The 23025-nt window shown below is 43.8% G+C and overlaps 1 protein-coding gene across 10 annotated transcripts in view; it reads right to left on the reverse strand.

Moving 5' to 3' along the window:
* Positions 1-23025, reverse strand: part of LOC141265127 (ATP-binding cassette sub-family B member 5-like) — a 1418963-nt gene that overhangs the window by 166678 nt on the left and 1229260 nt on the right. For all 10 annotated transcript variants that reach the window (XR_012320051.1, XR_012320052.1, XR_012320053.1 and 7 more), the window contains 4 exons: positions 13880-14005; positions 13538-13741; positions 1617-1787; positions 1340-1501 (listed from right to left, as the gene is read on the reverse strand). Coding sequence is in view for 7 of the 10 variants with exons in the window: in XM_073677812.1 (XP_073533913.1) it covers positions 1340-1501; positions 1617-1787; positions 13538-13741; positions 13880-14005 (663 nt within the window). In the remaining 3 variants the exon portion in view is untranslated. The remainder of the gene's footprint in view (positions 1-1339; positions 1502-1616; positions 1788-13537; positions 13742-13879; positions 14006-23025) is intronic.

The raw sequence follows: 23025 nt of genomic DNA on the forward strand, positions 1-23025 counted from the left end.
CTATGCCCAAAAGATTTTACTTCACTAGGTGCAGTAAAAAAATTGGTATTCTATACACAGGTGGTATATCTTGCAACACAGATAGGCTACTCCACTGACTAACACACTCTGCAATAGGCCAAAAAGGATTAGCTTTGCTAGATTCAGCCAAATGCTGTGAAAAAAACTTGCACAGCACTGGCACAGACCTGCCTGGCAAAAACTGATAGGAACTGATGTAACCTAGTCCTGAAAAGGACTCCAATTACAATTAGTCTTTACTCCCACAATCTATCTATTTAAGAGCACAGACCTGCCTGATAAAAGTCGTAGGAAATGCTGTAACCTAGTCCTTAAAAGGACTGCAATCACAACTATTCCCTACTCCCAAGCTATCTGTATATTTGTGCGAAAATTGGCTTGAAATTAACAAGGTATAGCGCACACAGCAACAGCGGTGCCGTCTAACACGCAGCTGCAGCAGTGAGAAAATGGTGGCGATGGGGAAAATGGCTTGGTCTTATAGGGCAAGGACATGTGACATACACTGCCAATCACACATGCCCTTGCTTGTGTGAAAAAAAGCACTTCGCTCCGTGTGTGCGCTGCTGATAGGCTGACAGATTGCACCTCCCCACTGCAAATGTGGGAAAGAGAAAAAAAAATGGAGATCTTCATTGTTCCTGCAGAGATCCATCCCCTGCCCCTCCCCCCGCCCCGCTGTACACTCAAACTGCGTATTAACATTAATTTTCATCATTACTGAGAAAAAATCCAGTTATGATTTTGGTGCACGAACAGTTATCGAACATAACCTCGAACAGCCGAATTTTTCTCAAATTGTTCGTGTTCGCCGACCGGCTCGAACACCGCCCAAAACAGCTCGAATTTGAGATTGGCGAACAGTTCGAGTAGAACAACGCTCATCTCTACTTCTGACATGTGCCAGGAGCACTGTACTTGCAAACAAATCATGTAACTTAATTCTAGTGTATTGTGTGCCATGACGGCAGATATTGACGGTGTGGCCATATTGCCTGTGTGCCTACAGCCTTTTATTCCTATTCTTTACATTCTCAACAAAGCTTCCCACTGAGTCCCAAACTTTGTTTCTGGTCTGATTCTGGCACCACAGGTGATCTCTTTTTTATAATTCTGTCGGTATTATAACTCTGCTATGGTATTTTGATGTATAGAACAAGTATTTGTACAATGGGACAAGTTTTTTATTTTTTAACTCCCTGCATTACTTCACATTACTGTAACTAGTAGTAGGAAGCTATATATGACCTACACTACTGATTTTAGATTTTGTTTGCGTAGATTCAAACGACTAGCAAAATGGCCGGGTCCACTGTACCTGTGCTGTTGCAAGGCTATAATATACTCCTTTCATGTCCATTAATGCCGAATGAGAGCCTTGCTCAGTCACTGTGCCATTTTGTAGTACCACAATTAGATCCGCTTTCCAAACTGTGCTGAGGCGATGGGCAATCACAATTGTTGTACGTCCTTTACTGACCTGAAAATAATGCAATCAATATAAATATAACTTGGATTACCCAACAGCATGTTTTAGTAAAATACCTTTATCAAAATGCTATTATTTTGGTTTACAAAATGTACATCATACATACATTATCTAAAGCAGCCTGCACAACGCATTCACTTTCAGTATCTAGAGCAGAGGTGGCCTCGTCCAGGAGAAGTATCTTAGGATTTCTCACCAAAGCTCTGGCTATTGCTATTCTTTGCTTTTGGCCACCACTTAACTGTGCCCCTCTTTCTCCAACATGAGTTTCAAATTTCTGAAATGGAAAAGATTAAAAAATATAAAAAATATTTAAAACAAGACAAAGCAAGAATCTCTCAAACTTCACAAATTAATTGAAGTCTAAAGAACTAGTTACCATTGTCCCTGGACACATGATAAACTGGACACATGATGTAAATAGTGGTTGGAGAGCAGAATAAAAGTTTTTTTTTAATTTTTATTTGTACCCAATGAGTTAACTTTTGTTAAGTTCAAGTGGGTGTTATCAGATATTTTACACTGGATTGTGTACTTCTTCTCGCTGTATGAGTTGTCCATTCAAAAGCAGGCAGCAACACAGCAGAAAGTGAACATGCCCCCACCAAAGCTTAGGTTTCTCAGTGTGTGAGATGTAAAGATACAGCTCTGACCTCATGGTCTAGCACCTATGAGGTTATTAGAAAGCGATGAAAAATTAGAACACTGATGATTCACACATTTCAGATAAGGTTCCTATGGGGGAGGGGTAACACAGCTGAGTTAAACTATGTCACATTACAATCCTTCTATCAGCTCTCCTTTCCTTTAGTCATGTCAGCTTTGCTGTATTATTGTTATTTATTATAGCGCCATTTATTCCATGGCGCTTTACATGTGAAAAAGGGGTATACATAGTAAAAACAATTACAATTATTTTGAACAAAACGTGACGGTGACTGGTACAGGAGGAGCGAGGACCCTGCCGCGACGGCTCACAATCTACAAGGGATGGGTGAGGATACAGTAGGTGAGGGTAGAGCTGGTCATGCAGCGGTATGGTGGGGCAATGGTCACTACAGGTTGTAGGCTTGTCGGAAGAGGTGGGTCTTCAAGTTCCTTTTGAAGGTTTCCATGGTAGGTGAGAGTCTGATATGTTGAGGTAGAGAGTTCCAGAGTAGGGGGGATGCACAGGAGAAATCTTGTATGCGATTGTGGGAAGAGGAGATAAGAGGGAAGTAGAGAAGGATTTCTTATGAGGATCGGAGGTTGCATGCAGGTATGTAACCAGGAGACTAGGTCACAGATATATGGAGGAGACAGGTTGTGGATGGCTTTGTATGCCATGGTTACGGTTCTGAACTGGAGCCTATGAGCAATGGGGAGCCAGTGAAGGGATTGACAGAGAAAAGAGGTCGTGCAATAGCGGGGGGACAGGTGGATTAGTCGGGCAGCCGAGTTTAGGATAGATTGGAGGCGTGCGAGAGTGTTGGAAGGGTGGCCACAGAGCAGAAGGTTGCAGTAGTCAGTGCAGGAGATGGTGAGGGCATGCACTAGTGTTTTTGCTGATTCATGGTTGAGGAATGTGTGGATATGGGACATATTTTTGAGTTGGAGTCGGCAGTAAGTGGAAAGGGCTTGGATATGTGGTTTGAAGGAGAGATTAGAGTCCAGTCCATTGATGCTGATAGATAAATCAGATGGGGGGTTGAATGAGATGGATAAACAGAATTCATCATCTTTCCACCATGTTAAGTTTTAGAAATCTAGCGGAGAAGAACGATGAAATAGCGGACAGACATTGTGGGATTTTTGTTAGTAGGGAGGAGATATTGGGACCAGATGTAGATCTGTGTGTCATCAGCATAGAGGTGATACTGAAAGCCTTGAGACTCTATGAGCTGTCCCAGGTCCAAGGTGTAGATGGAGAAGAGCAGGGGTCCTAGAACTGAGCCTTGGGGGACACCGACAGATAGGGGATGAGATGAGGAGGTGGCATGTGAGTGGGAGACACTGAATATGTGTCCTGTATGTTAGGCATGAGACGATCCAAGATAGGGCCAAGTCTGTGATGCCGAGAGATGAGAGAGTCTGTAGTAAGAGGGAATGGTTCACTGTGTCGAAGGCAGATGACAAGGTAGTACCGCTTGGATTTGGCAGTCAGTAGGTCGTTGGTGACTTTTGTCAGGGCAGTTTCATTAGAATGGTGCAGTCAGAAGCCAGATTGTAGGCGGTCATAGAGGGAGCAGACAGAGAGGTGGGAGGACAGTTCAAAATGGACATGTTGTTCCAGTAATTTTGAGGCATAGGGGAGAAGTGATATGGGCTGATAGCTGGTCGGAGAGGATGGGTCAAGGGAGGGCTTTTAGAGGATGGGTGTAATCGAGGCCTGTTTAAAGCATGAGGGGAAGACACCAATTGTTAGTGACAGGTTGAAAAGGTGGGTAAGAGTTGGGATGAAGATAGTGTTAAGGTTGGTGATGAGGTGGGATGGGATTGGGTCAAGTTCACAGGTGGTCAGGTGTGATTTGAAGAGTAAAGAGGAAAGTTGATCTTCCATAATGGTGGTGAAGCTGGTTTTGAAGGAGCATTGAGTATATGTGAGGAGGGGCTATGGGGACTTTAGCCAAAAGCTTTGTCTGATGGTGTCAATCCTCTGCTTGAAGAATGAGGCAAAGTCTTCGGCTGAGATGAGAGGAGCGGGAGGAGGCACTAGGGGACAGAGAAGTGAATTGAAGGTGTTGAATAACTGTTTAGGGTTGTGAGACAGGGAGGATATGAGAGATGAGAAGTATGTTTGTTTTGCTGCAGTGAGTGTGGACTTGAAGGTACTGAGGGACTGTTTGAATGCAATGAAGTGCTCATTGGAATGGGGCCTTTTCCATCTACGCTCAGCAACCATGGAGGCCCGTCGCAGTTCTTTAGTTAGGCTGTTGATTGTGCAAGCTTTGGAATGTGTGAAGGGGGCGACTGAATTGAGAGCTGCAGCTGTTGTGGTGTTGTATAAAGCGGCAGCAACATCTGCATCATGTAAGGAACTAATGTCTGCAAGAGGGAAAAAGGATTCAGAAAGTGAGTGTAGGTCAAGGTTTTTAAGATTTCTGCGAGGGTGTGCAAGTTTGTGGAGTGGGGATTGTGGCCCTGGAGAGGAGATTGTAGCGAATGTAAGAAGGTTGTGGTCAGAAAGAGGGAGAGGTGAGTTAAAGAGGTTAGATAGGGAACAGAGGTGGGTGAAGATAAGGTCCAGAGTGTGGCCATCTTTGTGAGTGGCTGTGGAAAATCATTGAGTAAGTCTGAAGGAGGAAGTAAGGGATAGAAGCTTAGAGGCAGCTGAGAGGGAAGTGTCAATGGGGATGTTGAAGTCACCCATTATGATAGTGGGGATGTCAGTGAAAGGAAATGAAGTAGCTAGGTGGTGAAGTGGTCAAAGAAGGTGGTGTCAGTAAGAGGGGGAGTAGATGTGCACCTCAAAAGAGGGGAGAGTAAGGGAGTTTGGCAGTGGGATTTTAGTGAAGGAGCAGTAATCTGACAGGAGAAAACCTACTCCTCCACCATTCTTGCCAATGGGGTGGAGGGTGTGGGAAAGGTGGAATCCACCGTACGAAAGTGCAGCTGGAGAGGCTGTGTCAGAGGAGGTGAGCCAGGTTTCGGTGATGCCAAGGAACAAAAGTTTGGTAGTGATGAAATGATCATGGATGTATGATAGTTTGTTGCCGACAAAGCGAGCATTCCATAGAGCTCCTGTTAGAGGGACTGGGGAAGTGGGGCTTGGCGAATGTGTATAAGGTTAGAAGGGTTGTGAGAGTTTGTGATAGATCATGGATAGGAGGTGGAAGTGACTGTGGGGATGTGGTGAGGAGGGCTAGGATTTTGTGAGATATCGCCAGCAGTGAGGAGGAGCAGAAAAAGTGTTAGTAGGTGGGAGCAGGAGAGAGCATGAGGTGGCTGTCTCTATTTGGAGACACAGGATTGAATGTTGAGGAATAGTTCTGAGGAGGAGGTGAGATGAATGGGCAGGATGGAGGGAGAGATGACCAGTTCCTTACTAAGTGTAGGGATTAGGGGTGGTTGTAAAATGTGAAGGATTAAGGGGGTGAGAGTGAAAACAAACACAAATTTTGTTTACTGTGACTAAATATCCAGTTATTTTCAGTTTCCTTCAGGTTCAATTCAGGTATAATTCATATTTCTCACAAGTAAGCAACGGACACTTAAGGCGATGGACGCAGACTAAAGTCATTGCAGACAAGTAACTCACTATATACAATATAAATAAATATATATATATATTAGTGTTGAGCGAGCACTAAAATGCTCGGGTGCTCGAAGCTCGGGCCGAGCTCGCCGTGATACTCGGGTGCTCGACCTGAGCAACGAGCCCAATGTTAGTCTATGGGAGACTCGAGCATTTTTGCGGCGGCTCCCCCGGCAGTCTTTTAAAAGCCTAACAAGTGCCCAAAACGATAGTGACAGTGCTCAAATGACATGGGGACAGCATGGGGATCGCCCCAGGAAGCATTTCTGACCCCCAGGTCACTGCTGTCAACAACGTGGTCAGAGGTATTAAGCCACTTTTACAGGCTCACAATAAAACGTTCAAAAACGAAACTGAAACTTTTTTCCTGTGAAATATGTTAAGGATAGTGTTGAGCGATACCTTCCGATATCAGGAAATATCGTATCGGATTGGATCGGACCGATACCCAAAAAGTATCGGATATCGCCGATTCCGATACCGGAAACCAATGCAAGTCAATGGGACACAAATATCGGAATGAAAATAAACCCTTTCTTTCCTTGTAGGTTAATTCTACATGAAGTAAAACAACTAAGAATAATGTAGAATGTATTACGCGAAAAGCCGGCAATTCATCAGCGGCATACACCGGTACCCGACAATTTACAACAGAAAGAATAGAGCTTCACACATAGATTAGATAGATAGAAACATGTCAGTCACATATATATGAAGTACAGTGACAGTGTTGCTTACTGTACTTGTCATTTAGTGTAAAGGATTTATTTAAAAAAATAATTGTGTTTTCATGCACTGTCTCTTTAAAAAAGCCGGCCGGCAATTCAGCTGCGGTACCCGACAATTTATAACAGACAGAATAGAGCTTCACACATAGATTAGATAGATAGAAACATGTCAGTCACATATATATGAAGTACAGTGACAGTGTTGATTACTGTACTTGTCATTTAGTGTAAAGGATTTATTTAAAAATATAATAGTGTTTTCTTGCACCGTCTCTTTAAGAAAGCCGGCCGGCAATTCAGCATCTGTACCCGACAATTTAGAATAGAAGGAATAGAGAATCATACATAGATTAGATAGATAGAAACATGTCAGTCACATATATATGAAGTACAGTGACAGTGTTGATTACTGTACTTGTCATTTAGTGTTAAAATAAAGGATTTATTTTAAAAAAAATTGGCGTGGAGTTCCCCTTAATTTTAGTCTCTAGCGGAGGTTAAGCAGACGGCTGGGGCAGATGTTTGAAGCCTGGGAAGGGGGTAATACCCACGTAGATTCCCAGGCTACTAATATCAGCCCCCAGCTGAATACATAGCCTTTACTAGCTATTAAAATGGGGGACCCCCTCAAAAAAATGACGTGGGGTCCCCCCTAATTTAATAGCTAGCAAAGGCTAGGCAGACAGCTGGGGGCTGATATTAATAGCCCAGGAAGGGTGCCATGAATATTGGCCCCCTCCCAGGCTAGAAACACCAGCCGTCAGCCGCTCCAGAAATGGCGCATCCATAGGATGCGCCAATTCTGGCACTTAGCCTCGCTCTTCCCACTGCCCTGTAGCGGTGGCAGTGGGGTAATAGGGTTGGGGTTGATGTCAGCTTATAATGCCAGCTGACATCAAGCCCAGGTTAGTAATGGAGAGGCGTCTATAAGACACCCCCATTACTAACCCCATAGACAAAGTTAAAAAAAAAATCACAAACAACCAGAATAAAGTCCTTTAATTGAAATAAACACACAATTATTTATTGTTCTAAATTAAACTCTACTTACCATCACGCCCATTCCAGCTGAAGCCAACGATCTCCTGCAATAAAAGAAAAATAATAAAGCAACCTCATCCTTACCTTTCCATGGTTCCCAGGACAGCTTCAGCTCTGCTACATCGAGATGACAGGCTGGACCGCAGCAGAACGCTGCCATCCAGCCTGTCATCCCGCAGACACTGAGAAGCGCAGGCATGCTTGCGCTCCTCAGTGTCTCTCTGTGACGGCATCCAGATGAGCCGAGTTCATGTCCAATGAACTCAGCTCACCTCATGCACGTCACTGACAGCGTGGGAAAATTCTCCTGCACTCAGCGCTTCAGCGTGAGAATTTTCCCACGCTGTCAGTGACGTGCATGAGGTGAGCTGAGTTCATTGGACATGACCTCACCTCATTCACGTAACTGACAGCGTGGGAAAATTCTCACGCTGAAGCGCTGAGTGCAGGAGAATTTTCCCACGCTGTCAGTGACGTGCATGAGGTGAGCCGAGTTCATTGGACATGACCTCGGCTCATCTTTATGCCGTCACAGAGAGACACTGAGGAGCGCAAGCATGCCTGCGCTTCTCAGTGTCTGCGGGATGACAGGCTGGATGGCAGCGTTCTGCTGCAGTCCAGCCTGTCATCTCGATGTAGCAGAGCTGAAGCTGTCGTGGGAACCATGGAAAGGTAAGGATGAGGTTGCTTTATTATTTTTCTTTTATTGCAGGAGATCGTTGGCTTCAGCTGGAATGGGCGTGATGGTAAGTATAGTTTAATTTAGAACAATAAAGAATTGTGTGTTTATTTCAATTAAAGGACTTTATTCTGGGTGTTTGTGTTTTTTTTAAATACTTTACTAGAAATTCATGGTGGTCATGTCTAATATTGGTGTGACCCCATGAATTTTGGGCTTAGGGCCAGCTGATAATGCCAAGCTAGCCTTAACCCCTTTATTACCCAGTAAGCCACCACACCAGGGCCCTGGATGATTTGGGTACAGTGCCAGAAGATGGCGCTTCTATGAACGCGCCATTTTCCGGGGTGGCTGCGGACTGCAATTTGCAGCGGGTGGGGCCCAGAAAGCTTGGGCCTCGCTGCGCAGCGGATTCCAGCCCCCAGCTGCCTAGTTGTACCTGGCTGGACACAAAAATAGGGCGAAGCCCCACGTATTTTTTTTTTAAATTATTTCATGAAATTCATGAAATAATTAAGAAAAAAAGGGATGCGCCAACTCTAGCACTTAGCCTCGCTCTTCCACGCTGCCCTGGTGCGGTGGCAGGGGGTAATAGGGCTGGGGTTCATGTCGGCGCCAGCTGCCATGAAGCCCAGGTTAGTAATGGACACCCCCATTACTAACCTACAAAGTGTTAAAAAGAAAAAACACACACTACACCCAGAAAAAAATAATTTATTTGAAATAAAACACACAATTTTATTTAATTCTTAGTTTACTAAAAAAAAAAAAAAAAAACTTTCCACGTTCCTCTGCTGATCTCCCATGCACAGCTGTCACATCTGGAGATGGTGATAGCTGTGCATGGCTGCTGTAAGCTCACACTGCCGGGAACACGTCCGCTCCCGGCAGCGGAGCCCCTGACTTAGGTCACCGGAGTGCATTCAGGCAACGCAGCTCCTGAGACCTCCTTTACGGCACTGCTGTACCGTGGGAATTTCTCACGATACAGCAGGGCCGTAAAGGAGCTAACCGGAGCAGCGCTGCCTGAACTCCGGCGAACCCGCTTATGCAATGACGGGGCTGCTTTACGGCCCCGTCACTGTAGCGGCGGCAGCAGTTCAGAGCGGTCACATTCTATGTGGCTGCTCTAAACTGGAGATCATCGTGGGACACTCGTGGACTACTACGGAGGGGTAAGGATAAGGTTGTGGTTTATTATTTTATATTTTATTACATGAGATAGATGGCTTCGGGGAATTAGGTGTCTAGGTGAGTATAGGTGTAGTTTTTTATTTTTTACTTTATTTTAGGTGGCGATCGGCGGGGACAGGTAATGTATGAACTAATTTATTGTAGGCAACCACTGGCCACCAATGACATGTATTTAAAATTTATTGGGGACACAGTAGGGCAATTTAAATAGCAGGATCAGGCTGATGGGAACTACTGCTCCCATCGAGCTGATCCTGCTGGCACGAGTGGACCGGGGACAGACATAGGCCGATGGGAGTAGTAGTGTCACATCGGCCTATGTCTGCCTGCACGCACACACCCGCAGACATCGCACAGACACCGCACACACCCGCAGACATCGCACAGACACCGCACACACTCGCAGACATCGCACAGACACCACACACACTCGCAGACATCGCACAGACACCGCAGACATCGCACAGACACCGCGCACACCCGCAGACATCGCACACACCCGCAGACATCGCACAGACACCCCGCACACACTCGCAGACACACGCACAGACACCCACACACACCAATCATGACGGGCTGATCGTCTGGGAGGTGACGCTGTGCGGCCAGCCAATCACTGTAATGCCCACAAACAACATGGCTGCGGCATTACAGTGACTGGCTGGCAATCCCTGCATGTTCATTGGCTCTGTAAAGAGCGCCAAACATGCAGGGCGGAGACCCGAGCTCCCGCCCGAGTAACCCGGAAATGCTCGGTGCTCGCCGAACATCACGAGTAGTGTGATGCTCGGGCGAGTACCGAGCAGTGTCGAGCATGTTCGCTCAACACTAATATATATATATATATATATATATATATATATATATATATATATATATATATATATGCTACAGAATGCACTCAGGTGTAAATCAGAGGGGAGTGGTCTGTGCTTATCTAGATCAGCTGATTAAGGCTGAGCCTGATGCAGGATGTTCAGGGTGTAGCAGTTGGGTGGGTGTAGCAGTTGTTAATTGAAAAACATACCATATATATGTAGGATCAGAGGAAGGGATAAATCAGGATGGGAAAACTGGGTCACATACCATGTGTATGTAGGAGTAGAGGTAGGGAGAAATCAGGATGGGAAAGTTGGGTCACGTACCATTCACTCTGGAATGAGCAGTAATTCTTGCTGACAATGAAATGAACAGCTCTTCGTTAATTCTGCAATGATCTGGAATTCCTGCTGACTGTAGAATGAGCCGCTCTTCCTGTTGGTTGGGGAATGATCTTTAATTGCCATTAGCTCTGGAATGAGCTGTTATTCCTGCTGATTATGGAATGAGACGCTCTTTCCGCTGGTTGGGGAATGATCTGTAAATCCTGCTGACCATAGAATGAACTGTACTGCCCCTCCCCTCATGTTGCCTTTCCAGAGATTTGTCTCACTTATGTCTGCTGTGCACAAAGCATCTTTTGAATGTATAAGCCTTATGAGTGATTACTGGCACAGCTCCAGATGGTGGTGTGGGAATGAGAGGCTAGTCTGCAGTACAGTGTCCACTTTAGGACATGATCAGATATCAAAATCAAACATCAGAATGATGTCAGTTTGAGGCTAAATACCGTGTCTGACAAGTGACTTTGATAAGTGACTTTTACAACTGTAATAATAATAAAAAAAAAATCACTGTTTGCTGATGAGACTTGAACCCAAAATTCTGTGTCCAGAAGACAGGGCTCTAACCACTAAGCTATAAACTCAGTTGATGAAAGTTATATTTGGTTATATGATTTTCAGTGCAAACCTGTCTGAAACTGGGACTTTCAGAAATACCTCCCCCAAGCCAAATTCAAATGATGTTTGATTTTGATGTGTGAGTCTGATGTGTGACTTTTTTCAAACATCAGAATCAGAATCACAATGACTTTTAGTCAACCTGAGTATTTTCATGGTGAATCTCATAAGACAAGAAAAGCTGGCAGCTGCTATCACTTGACTGGATTGCTCAATGGTAAGGCATCAGCCTCTGAAACTACAGTGTCCAGGGTTCAAATCCCAATAGGGATGTTATTATTTTTTTAATTAATTATGCCTATTTAGCTCACAAACTACAGGGGTGTTTTACTTTTAATATCTGACATTCGGATTGTCATCCTGACGTGTTAAGAGTTTCAGACACGCTGTCTATTTGCATGGTAAATTACATAGCCAAAGTAAATTGTGAGGCACTAATTTACTACATATCTATTTCCAAGTGACTCTACATTTGCATAATTTCTTAAAGGGGTCTAATGATAACTTTTCTTTATTGTAAATTTTTCTTTCCATCCACCCAAGAACTAGCTGCAAACTCCCAATTTACTTTTGCTATGAAATTATTATTATTATTATATATCACTACCTAAATAATCAAATAATGAACCTACAGTTTAATGGTAAGGCACCTGTGTCACACATAGTTTTGGTTTGAAAGGATAATAATAATAATAGTAGTAATAATGCTACATCACTTGGAAATAGATATGTAGTAAATTAGTGCCTCCCAATTTACTTTGGCTATTTAATTTACCATGCAAATAGACAGCGTGTCTGAAACTCTTAATGCATCAGGATGACAATCAGAATGTCAGATATTAAAAGTAAAACAACCATGCAGTTTGTGAGCTAAATAGGAATAATTAAAAAATAATAATAATAACATTCCAATTCGGATTTAAACCCTGACACTGTAGTTTCAGAGGCTGATGCCTTACCATTGAGATATCCAGTCAAACAATAGTAGCTTGCAGCTTTTCTTGTCTTATGAGATTTACCATGACTTAATGACTAAAAGACATTCTGATTCTGATGTTTGAAGAAAGTCACACATCAGACTCACACATCAAAATCAAACATAATTTGAATTTGGCATGGAGGAGGTATTTCTGAAAGTCCCAATCAGTTTCTGACAGGTTTGCACTGAAAATCATATAACACCATATAATTCCTAGGTTTCATCCACTGAGTTTATAGCTTAGTGGTTAGAGCCCTGGCTTTTGGACACAGAATTTTGGGCTCAAGTTCCATCAGCAAACAGTGACTTTTTATTATTATTATTACAGTTGTAAAAGTCACTTGTCAGGATCACTTGTCAGACAAGGTATTTAGCCTCAAACTGACATCATTGTAAGTTTGATTTTGATATCTGATCATGTCCTAAAATGGACACTGTACAGCAGAGCTGACAGTACTTAGGAGGGGCACAGCTTGAGAGGGACAGTGAGAACAGTGATGCTGTGCATCAAAAATTGTGATTCCACTCGATTGATAAGATTAATACTTATAACAGCAGCTTCGTCAGGAACTGAGAGAGAGAGGGAAGGGAAGTTAGCAGCTAACTGCTGTATATGGGCTGGAAAGAGCTGACTGGTATGTTAAGAGTTAACTTCTCACCAATAATTTAACTACTGTGCACACTGGCTATGGTCTGGGCAGGCACTGGCTGGTCAGGCCCAATGTAAGCGAGCTGTACATTATGAAAAATAAAAGCTCTCATTGCCGGAGAATGATTGTCAAATAAAAAAAGCAAAGGAATTCAGTTGAAAACTTGCTTATTTTCATGCTGTCTAAAAAATTAAAGCAATTTAATATCTTGAGAATACTCTTTTAAGTCAAGGAAAACCCCAGCAAGGCCTCTTCAAGTTCATAAATAAATACAATAAATAGTACAGAGCTGAGCACCCTTGTCATCCTGTGATTTACATGCAGATGTTATTGACAAATGAGCGAATGGACTGGACATCAGGTTGACAAACTATGCGACACTCTGCAATCTAACATAAAGTTCTAAAGTTCTAAAGTTCTCAATATATTTTGTGATTTATCAAACCTCTTCATGGAATACAATGAATTCCTAAAATATTGAACTATTGCACCCCAATTAGCTTTTTCATGGGCATCTCATTAACCTTCAATAAATTTTTGCGTTTTAATCAATTATGTGGATTACTATTAAAAGTAGAGGAAACATCTAAGTGTCCAACACCCACTGCCTCACCCAGATCAGAACGTATTTCCAGAGACATGCAGTGTGCTTGCAATGTATCTATATATTCAGGTTTTCTCAGGCTCTGGCTTGTATCAAATTCTATTTTATCATCCTAAATGCTGCCATTGATTGCTTACCTCAGGCAGTGCCATAATGAAGTCATAGGCATTAGCTTCTTTAGCTGCAGCTTCAATTTCCTCATCAGTAACATTTTCTCTCCCGTATTTGATATTCTTCTTAATAGATGTTCCAAACAAAATAGGTTCCTGGCTGACCACTCCGATAAATTCTCTGTAATGTCTTACATTCAGAGATCTTATGTCATGACCATCAACTGTTATCTAACACAACAAAGCAGGCAAGGTCTGAATTAGTGTAGCAGCATTAAAAAAGTGTTTTTTTCCATTTTAATTAAAAAAAATTGAGAATTTTAACATAAACCCTTATCTGGGAAATGAACAAGAGTAAAGAGTCATTACCGATCCTTGTTGTGGGTCATAAAGTCTCTGTAGAAGCTGCACTGTGGTGCTTTTTCCACATCCACTCTGTCCAACCAGTGCCACAGTCTGTCCTGATTTAACTTTTACATTTAGTCCATTTAAAACCTTAAAAATAAATTAGTTTAACATTATTATAATATATAATGAAAACAAAAAAAATGTTTAAGCAATTTTTTAAGGAGTGGACGTAAAAGCCTTACTAGATATTATGTCACGTAGTGACAAGGGACTGTGGGCACCTACCCAATCCCTTGAACTAGGGAATGATTAATGATTGCAATTATTAAGGATCACTATCTGAAACGCTTTTGCCAAATATCCTCCTAACCCTTGTTGCGGTTGTGACTATAGATTGATTTTGGATTTATTTTAAATTCTACTAATAAAGTTGATATTTTGCTATGGAAGACCTATACACTGGAATTTCTTTCCCTGGGCTTGAACTAGGGAAATCCTAGGCTGTTCCCCGGATTACCCTGGATGGTGGAGACACCGGGGTCTCGTACCTTGCTATGTTCCTGTCTTAACTCTTATCTGTTTCCTCCCCCACCCAGGAAGGTGTGAGGTCAAAGTGTATTTGAAAACATTAACAACAAAGGCAGGGGTTAGCATACAGCGATAAAATAAAACTACAATCATACAAATACACTCACAAAACTACACAGTGGAAAACAGGGGAGGAATAGGAGGCACAAACCAAATGGGAAAAGATAAGGATAATCATGCAAACCAACTCCAAGCAGCAATCTCCTCAAAAACTCTCCAACCGCCTACTGCAAATACTGAACTTCTCATTCAACTTCAAATCAAGAAGTAGAATCACTATCATTAGCAACTCCATGTGCTAGTGGCAAGCATATATACCAGAGGGGAGTGGCCAATACAGAACAGCTAAGACAATTCAGGATGAAGAGCTCCAGGAGATAATCTGGTTAGTTGAACACTTGCAATGACAGAGCAAGGAAAACTTGCACTGTTTAATAGGATGGTGAAGTAGTTCTAATCAGTGCAAGAGTTTGTGTAACCAGATGCTGCAATCTTCTAGCCCCTTTCAGTTGTATTGACATGACATAATGTTTATGTGTCCATATTGAAGTATATTTACACTAAAAGGTACAGTCCCATATTTTTGTGCTTTATAAACAGCTGCCATTGTCTAAAATAACAAAAAAGTAACACTTGTCTTCCCAGTCCCCAGACGCTCCCGTGCTGATGTTTTCATGGTCCCTGACAGTCTCCATCTGCAGCAATGTCCTTTCAATATACAGCAAATGAGATAACTTCTGTGGTCAGTTATTAAAGTGGTTGTCCTATGAATAACATATTTTACCTGAACTTTGGGAGTCCGACTACTGTAGAGTTGAGCCCCCAATGGGCAGTGCTACTACTTAGCTTTGTACTACACACAAGATGAGAAAGACTGTATCCAGGCATTCAGAAAAGAAACACATCTTTCTTTTATTATCAATGTCAAAAAGCATGTAAGTAAAAGAAATAGGCAAATAACTGAGGAGACACATTGCAGCAGAAATGTAAGCCCAAAAATAGGGCTACTTGGAGTCACTGTGCCAGACAGAATTCAATCTACGGTTTCAAACAAGACTGACGTGCCGGAGGTTGAAAGACTGCAGCTGTGATGCACACTGTGTGCCTCACTCCTATCTTGGTGAAAAGCTCTATTAAGGTTGCTTAAAAGCTTGTTTTGATACTCCAACATTAGCGTGTCCCTTTCCAGGGCGGGAAGCATCTGGCAAAATTTACTCTTATAACGTGGATCTAACAGAGTGGCAACCCAGTAGTCAGCATTATTTCGAATCCTAACTATATGGGGATCATGTTGCAGAAAGTGCAGCAAGAAGGCCCTTGGGCTTTTCCAGGTGGTCCAAAGCCAGACTCTATTGTTGGCTGTGTAACACTGATGCATGTTTCCTCTGTCCCCTCCTGCCACCTACATTCAACAGAGAGGAGATAATTATCCTCTTCATCTTCTGACTGTTGCTCGCCCATCACCTTTTCCTCCTCCATTTGTTCATTGGCTCTTGCACCTTCACTAACAGTATGTCTGGTATCAACAAACCACCTCTATCGCAGGAAGCCACTGTCACTTGGCATCCGCCTGTGTGACGACAGTCTGGAACTTTGAGACATTCTTATTCCTTCCACATCCTCCTCTTCTTCTGGGACAACCACCTCCGCCACACGCTATTCAAAGTCTTCTCCAGCATGTAGGTGACTGGAATAGTGATGCTGATGATTAGAGATGAGCGTTGTTCTACTCGAACTGTTCGCCAATCTCAAATTCGAGCTGTTTTGGGCGGTGTTCGAGCCGTTCGGCGAACACGAACAATTTGAGAAAAATTCGGCTGTTCGAGGTTATGTTCGATAACTGTTCGTGCACCAAAATCATAACTGGATTTTTTCTCAGTAATGATGAAAATTAATGTTAATACGCAGTTTGAGTGTACAGCGGGGTGGGGGGAGGGGCAGGGGATGGATCTCTGCAGGAACAATGAAGATCTCCATTTTTTTTTCTCTTTCCCGCATTTACAGTGGGGAGGTGCAATCTGTCAGCCTATCAGCAGCGCACACACGGAGCGAAGTGCTTTTTTTCACACAAGCAAGGGCATGTGTCATTGGCAGTGTATGTCACATGTCCTTGCCCTATAAGACCAAGCCATTTTCCCCGTCGCCACCATTTTCTCACTGCTGCAGCTGCGTGTTAGACGCCACCGCTGTTGCTGTGTGCGCTATACCTTGTTAATTTCAAGCCAATTTTCGCACAAATATACAGATAGCTTGGGAGTAGGGAATAGTTGTGATTGCAGTCCTTTTAAGGACTAGGTTACAGCATTTCCTACGACTTTTATCAGGCAGGTCTGTGCTCTTAAATAGATAGGTTGTGGGAGTAAAGACTAATTGTAATTGGAGTCCTTTTCAGGACTAGGTTACATCAGTTCCTATCAGTTTTTGCCAGGCAGGTCTGTGCCAGTGCTGTGCAAGTTTTTTTCACAGCATTTGGCTGAATCTAGCAAAGCTAATCCTTTTTGGCCTATTGCAGAGTGTGTTAGTCAGTGGAGTAGCCTATCTGTGTTGCAAGATATACCACCTGTGTATAGAATACCAATTTTTTTACTGCACCTAGTGAAGTAAAATCTTTTGGGCATAGCATCATTCTATTAGTCCATCTATACTGACCTCCATCAGGTTGCAAACTGAATCTAATTTTTTTCTGCATCTAGCTCTGAAAAAATATTTGGCCTTCTAGCAGTGTGTGGGACTTGTTCTATTAGTCCACCTATACTGACCTCCATCAGGTTGCAAACTGAATATATTTTATTCTACATCTACCTCTGAAAAAATATTGGGCTTCTAGCTGTGTGTGGGACTTGTTGTATTAGTCCATCTATACTGACCTCCATCAGGTTGCAAACTGAATATATTTTTTTCTGCATCTACCTCTGAAAAAATATTGGGCTTCTAGCTGTGTGTGGGTCTTGTTCTATTAATCCATCTATACAGACCTCCATCAGGTTGCAAACTGAATATAATTTTTTTCTGCATCTAGCTCTGAAAAAATATTTGGCCTTCTAGTAGTGTGTGGGACTTTCTCTGTTAGTCCATCTATACTGACCTCCATCAGGTTGCAAACTGAATATATTTTTTTCTGCATCTACCTCTGAAAAAATATTGGGCTTCTAGCTGTGTGTGGGTCTTGTTCTATTAATCCATCTATACTGACCTCCATCAGGTTGCAAACTGAATATAATTTTTTTCTGCATCTAGCTCTGAAAAAATATTTGGCCTTCTAGTAGTGTGTCGGACTTTCTCTATTAGTCCATCTATACTGACCTCCATCAGGTTGCAAATTAAAAATAATTTTTATCTGCATCTACAGTACCTCTGAAAAAATATTTGGGCTTCTAGCTGTGTGTGGGACTTGTTGTATTAGTCCATCTATACTGACCTCCATCAGGTTGCAAACTGAATATATTTTTTTCTGCATCTACCTCTGAAAAAATATTGGGCTTCTAGCTGTGTGTGGGTCTTGTTCTATTAATCCATCTATACAGACCTCCATCAGGTTGCAAACTGAATATAATTTTTTTCTGCATCTACCTCTGAAAAAATATTGGGCTTCTAGCTGTGTGTGGGACTTGTTGTATTAGTCCATCTATACTGACCTCCATCAGGTTGCAAACTGAATATATTTTTTTCTGCATCTACCTCTGAAAAAATATTGGGCTTCTAGCTGTGTGTGGGTCTTGTTCTATTAATCCATCTATACTGACCTCCATCAGGTTGCAAACTGAATATAATTTTTTTCTGCATCTATCTCTGAAAAAATATTGGGCTTCTAGCTGTGTGTGGGACTTGTATTAGTCCATCTATACTGACCTCCATCAGGTTGCAAACTGAATATATTTTTTTCTGCATCTACCTCTGAAAAAATATTGGGCTCCTAGCTGTGTGTGGGACTTGTTGTATTAGTCCATCTATACTGACCTCCAATAGGTTGCAAACTGAATATATTTTTTTCTGCATCTACCTCTGAAAAAATATTGGGCTTCTAGCTGTGTGTGGGACTTGTTCTATTAAGCCATCTATACAGACCTCCGTCAGGTTGCAAACTGAATATATTTTTTTCTGCATCTACCTCTGAAAAAATATTGGGCTTCTAGCTGTGTGTGGGACTTGTTGTATTAGTCCATCTATACTGACCTCCATCAGGTTGCAAACTGAATATATTTTTTTCTGCATCTACCTCTGAAAAAATATTGGGCTTCTAGCTGTGTGTGGGACTTGTTGTATTAGTCCATCTATACTGACCTCCATCAGGTTGCAAATTGAATATAATTTTTTTCTGCATCTAACCCAGCCAATAGTTTTGGCCTAATACCACAGTTTGGCCACTCAGCTCTGCTCAGTTACCATCCATTGTTTTTTTGTGCAAACAACTCCAGAGTTGTGAATTAGTTAACCACCAAAATGAGTGGAAAAAGGCCTGCTGCTGGTGGAAAGGGGAATAGGCGTGTTGGGAAGGGGAAAAAAGGTTGTGTCCGTGGGGTAGGTGTTAAAGCAACAGTAACATCTGCAGAAGAAAGACCATCTTCCAGCCAAACTAAAATGTCTACTTCTTTTAGCGGACAATGTGATAAGATCCCTTTCTTACGGCCACGCCAATCGCTACAAATTCCAGATGAGGCACAAAAACAGCAGGTGCTTCAACGGATATCAAGTGCTCCTTTAAGTGGGCTCTCCTCCACATCAACTTCAACATCACAAATACTCCAGTCCTCAAAGGTGTCACCCAAATCGCACTTGCTTCCTCACAGCTCCCAAATCTCCAGCTGCCCGTCTGAGTATGAGGTAGAACAGATGGTTGAGTCTGCAGAGCTGTTTACTCATACTATAGCCTGGGAATCAGAGGTCGACTCCAGCGCTTCTGTGAATCCAGACGAGGAAATCATCTGCACTGATGCCCAGAATCTTTATGAGTCGGATCCAGGACCAGACGCAGAAGGTTCTGACCATAATGTAGACCCTCATTCCCAAACTGTAACTCCTGTTGGTGGAGACAATGAGGAAGACGATGATAAGACTCAAATACCTGATTGGAGCGACAACTTTAGTTTTTTGTCAGGGCAGGAACAGGTTGGCTCTGAGGACGACGGGTGTGATAACACACAGGGTGATGATGATGAGGTTGGAGATCCCACTTACTGTCAACCCACAGTCAGCCAAGAGATGAGGTCAGCAGAGGAGGTGGAGGAAGATGCTAGTGACGACGAGGTCAGGTTGCGCCTTCCTGGACAGAGACGTAGTACTGGAAGCACGTCAACAACTGCATCCTCAAACACAACTCTGCCTCTCACCACAAGTCGTGGTGGCTCTTCAGGTCGCATGGGTGCTAAGCCTTGCATAGCCTGGGCATTTTTTCAGATCGATAAAGATGACCCAACTCGTGTTATCTGTAACATTTGTCAGCAAAAGCTAAGTAGAGGCCAAAAAATACATAGTTTGAGTACTTCATGCATGAACCGGCACATGGACATGAAGCATAAGTTGCAGTGGGAAGCTCAGTGTGCTACAATGCGGCCTAGCCGGCCGGGCCGACCGCCGTCTGCCATATCTTGTGCATCCGCGGCCTCTTCATCCTCTGTGACTGGGGGGACAGCAGTCACACCTGTTTTGGGGCGCAGACCTGCCACCTCTTTACCCGCAACAGCCAGCGTGATTGGCAGGTCATCATTTTCTTTGGAGGTGGTAACACCAGCTGGTGTTGAGCGCTGTCCGACATCGATAGCACCACCTTTGGATCAAGGCGACCTAACATGTCCGCCTGCATCTTCCTCACAGACCGGCAGTTTGCCGGGGACACCCTTATCAACCCCGTCTAAGCACAATAGCCAGCCCTCGGTCCCTCAGATGTGGACAAGTAAAAGACCATTTCCTCCTAGCCATGAGAAAGCTAAGAGGTTGAATTTCACCATCTGCAAGCTCCTGGCTACAGAAATGCTGCCTTTCCGCCTGGTGGACACAGAGGATTTTCGAGACCTTATGTCCGTCGCAGTGCCCCAGTACCAGATGCCCAGTCGGCACTACTTCTCAAAGAAAGGTGTGCCTGCGCTCCACCAGCATGTCGCACACAACATCACCGCTTCTTTGAGAAACTCTGTGTGTGACAGGGTGCATTTTACCACAGACACTTGGACGAGTAGGCATGGACAGGGGCGTTACATGTCGCTGACTGGGCACTGGGTAACTATGGTGACAGCAGGACAAGGGGCTGCTGTCCAAGTCTTGCCGTCCCCACGAGTTGTGCGTCAATCCTCTTTATGTCAAAGTTCCTCCACTGCTTCTGCCTCCTCAACCTCCTCTCGGTCTTCCACCTGCACCCAAAGCCTGTCTGGTCATGCCACAAGCTTTCTAACTGCGCAGAAGGGATCCTGCACACCTCCTTACTATGCTGGCAGTAGGGCTCAACGTCATCAGGCGGTTTTTACTTTGAAATGTCTGGGAAATGTGAGTCACACAGCTGAGGAGTTGTGGTCAGCTCTGGAGAACCAATTACATGAATGGCTGTCTCCACTGGACCTGAAACTAGGGAAGGCCGTGTGCGACAATGCTGCAAACCTGGGTGCGGCCCTTCGCCGGGGCAATGTCACACACGTGCCTTGTATGGCTCACGTGTTGAACCTGGTTGTCCAGCAATTTTTAGCCCACTATCCCAGACCAGATGGCCTTCTGCAGAGGGCACGGTTGCTGTGTGCTCACTTCCGCCGTTCGCATCCCGCAGCTCAGCGACTTACATCTCTACAGAAGTCGTTGGGCCTGCCACTTCACCGGCTAAAATGCGATGTGCCTACCCGGTGGAATTCAACTCTGCACATGTTGCAGCGACTGTGGCAGCACCGACAAGCCCTGGTGCAATACGTTCTGACGTATAGCCTGGGCCAACGAGATCCAGAGGTGGGGCAAATCACGCTGGAGGAGTGGTCTCAGATCAGGGACCTATGCACCCTTCTGCACAGTTTTGAAATGGCGACGAAGATGTTTAGTGCTGATGATGCCATTATCAGCATGACTATTCCGGTGATTTACATGCTGGAGCACATGTTAAACAGAATTCGGAGTCAGGTGGTGGCACAAGAGGAGGTGGAGGAAGTAGAGGAGGAGGAGTTGTATGCGGAAGGGCTAACATCTGCAAGGTCCAGACGGTCGGCAGCACCAAGGCGGCAGGCATGTGAGGGTGGGGGAGATGGTTTTACCAGGGTGCATGGTAGCAGCCAAACTAGTGAGGAAGGTGCAGGAGCCCAGGAAGAAGTGGAGGACGAACTGATGGAAGACTCATCAGATGAGGGAGACCTTGATCACATTTCTGTTGTGCGAGTTTGGGGGGAGAGGACAGAGGAAGGAAGCATGATTGTTACCTCGCCACCAACACAACAGGGACTTGGTGCTCCTGGATGCGCAACACACATGAGTGCCTTCTTGCTGCACTACCTGCAACATGACCCTCGAATTGTGAGAATTAGAAATAATCCTGACTACTGGGTTGCCACACTGTTAGATCCCCGGTACAAAAGTAAATTTGCCGAAATTATTCCTGCCATAGAAAGGGATGCACGCATGCAGGAGTATCAGCAGAGACTGTTGCAGAATCTTACATGTGCTTTTCCACAAAACACCAGTGGTGCACGTAGTGAATCTCACAGTTCCAACTTGCCAACCGTGGGACCGTCAAGTGTTCAGCACTCAAACCGTAACAGAACCACAGTATCTGCTGGTAACATCAATTTTGGGGAATCATTTCACCACTTTTTTAGCCCATCCTTTGCAAGGCCACAGGAGACAAGAAGTCAGACACATAGTCAACGCCTAGAGACGATGGTACAGGAGTATCTCCAAGTAAACATTGAAGCCACGACTGTGTCACTGGACCCTTGCTCTTTTTGGGCTTCCAATCTGGATAAATGGCCGGAGCTAGCCACTTACGCCTTGGAGATCTTGTCATGACCCGCAGCCAGCGTTCTGTCTGAACGTGTGTTCAGCGCTGCTGGTGGTGTGCTGACAGATAAGCGCACGCGGCTCTCCACTGATAATGTAGACAGACTCACGTTCATAAAGATGAACAAATCATGGATCCGAAATGACTTTTCTACCCCTGTGTCATCCTGGGGAGAGTAAAAGCTTGATGATTGGTTAAAATCACCCTACCAACCGTTTTAAGCTTTCAAATTACTAATCATGTTTATCTGTATCTTGACTGGAAAATAATTTGGGCTTTGTAGCAGAGTGCAGCACTGATCCTATTAGGCCATCTATAATAAGCTCCACCAGATTTAAAATTAAAAATAATTTTTAGCTGCATCTAGCCCGGAAAATAATTTTGGGGCTCCGAGATGCGCAAGACACATAAGTGCCTTCTTGCTGCACTACCTGCAGCATGACCCTCATATTGTCAGAATTCGAAGTAATCATGACTACTGGGTTGCCACACTCTTAGATCCCCCAAACTTTTCGATCAACCTTTTCATTTTAATAAAGACCAAAAAAATGGTCATTTTTGAAATTATAAGCATTAGCAGGTTGTTAGAAACTGAAATCAAACAGTTTTCAACTCA

The sequence above is a fragment of the Phyllobates terribilis genome, unplaced genomic scaffold (assembly GCF_046119375.1).
Source record: "Phyllobates terribilis strain yellow unplaced genomic scaffold, ASM4611937v1 Scaffold_4__5_contigs__length_816908805, whole genome shotgun sequence".
Lineage (NCBI taxonomy): Eukaryota > Metazoa > Chordata > Amphibia > Anura > Dendrobatidae > Phyllobates > Phyllobates terribilis.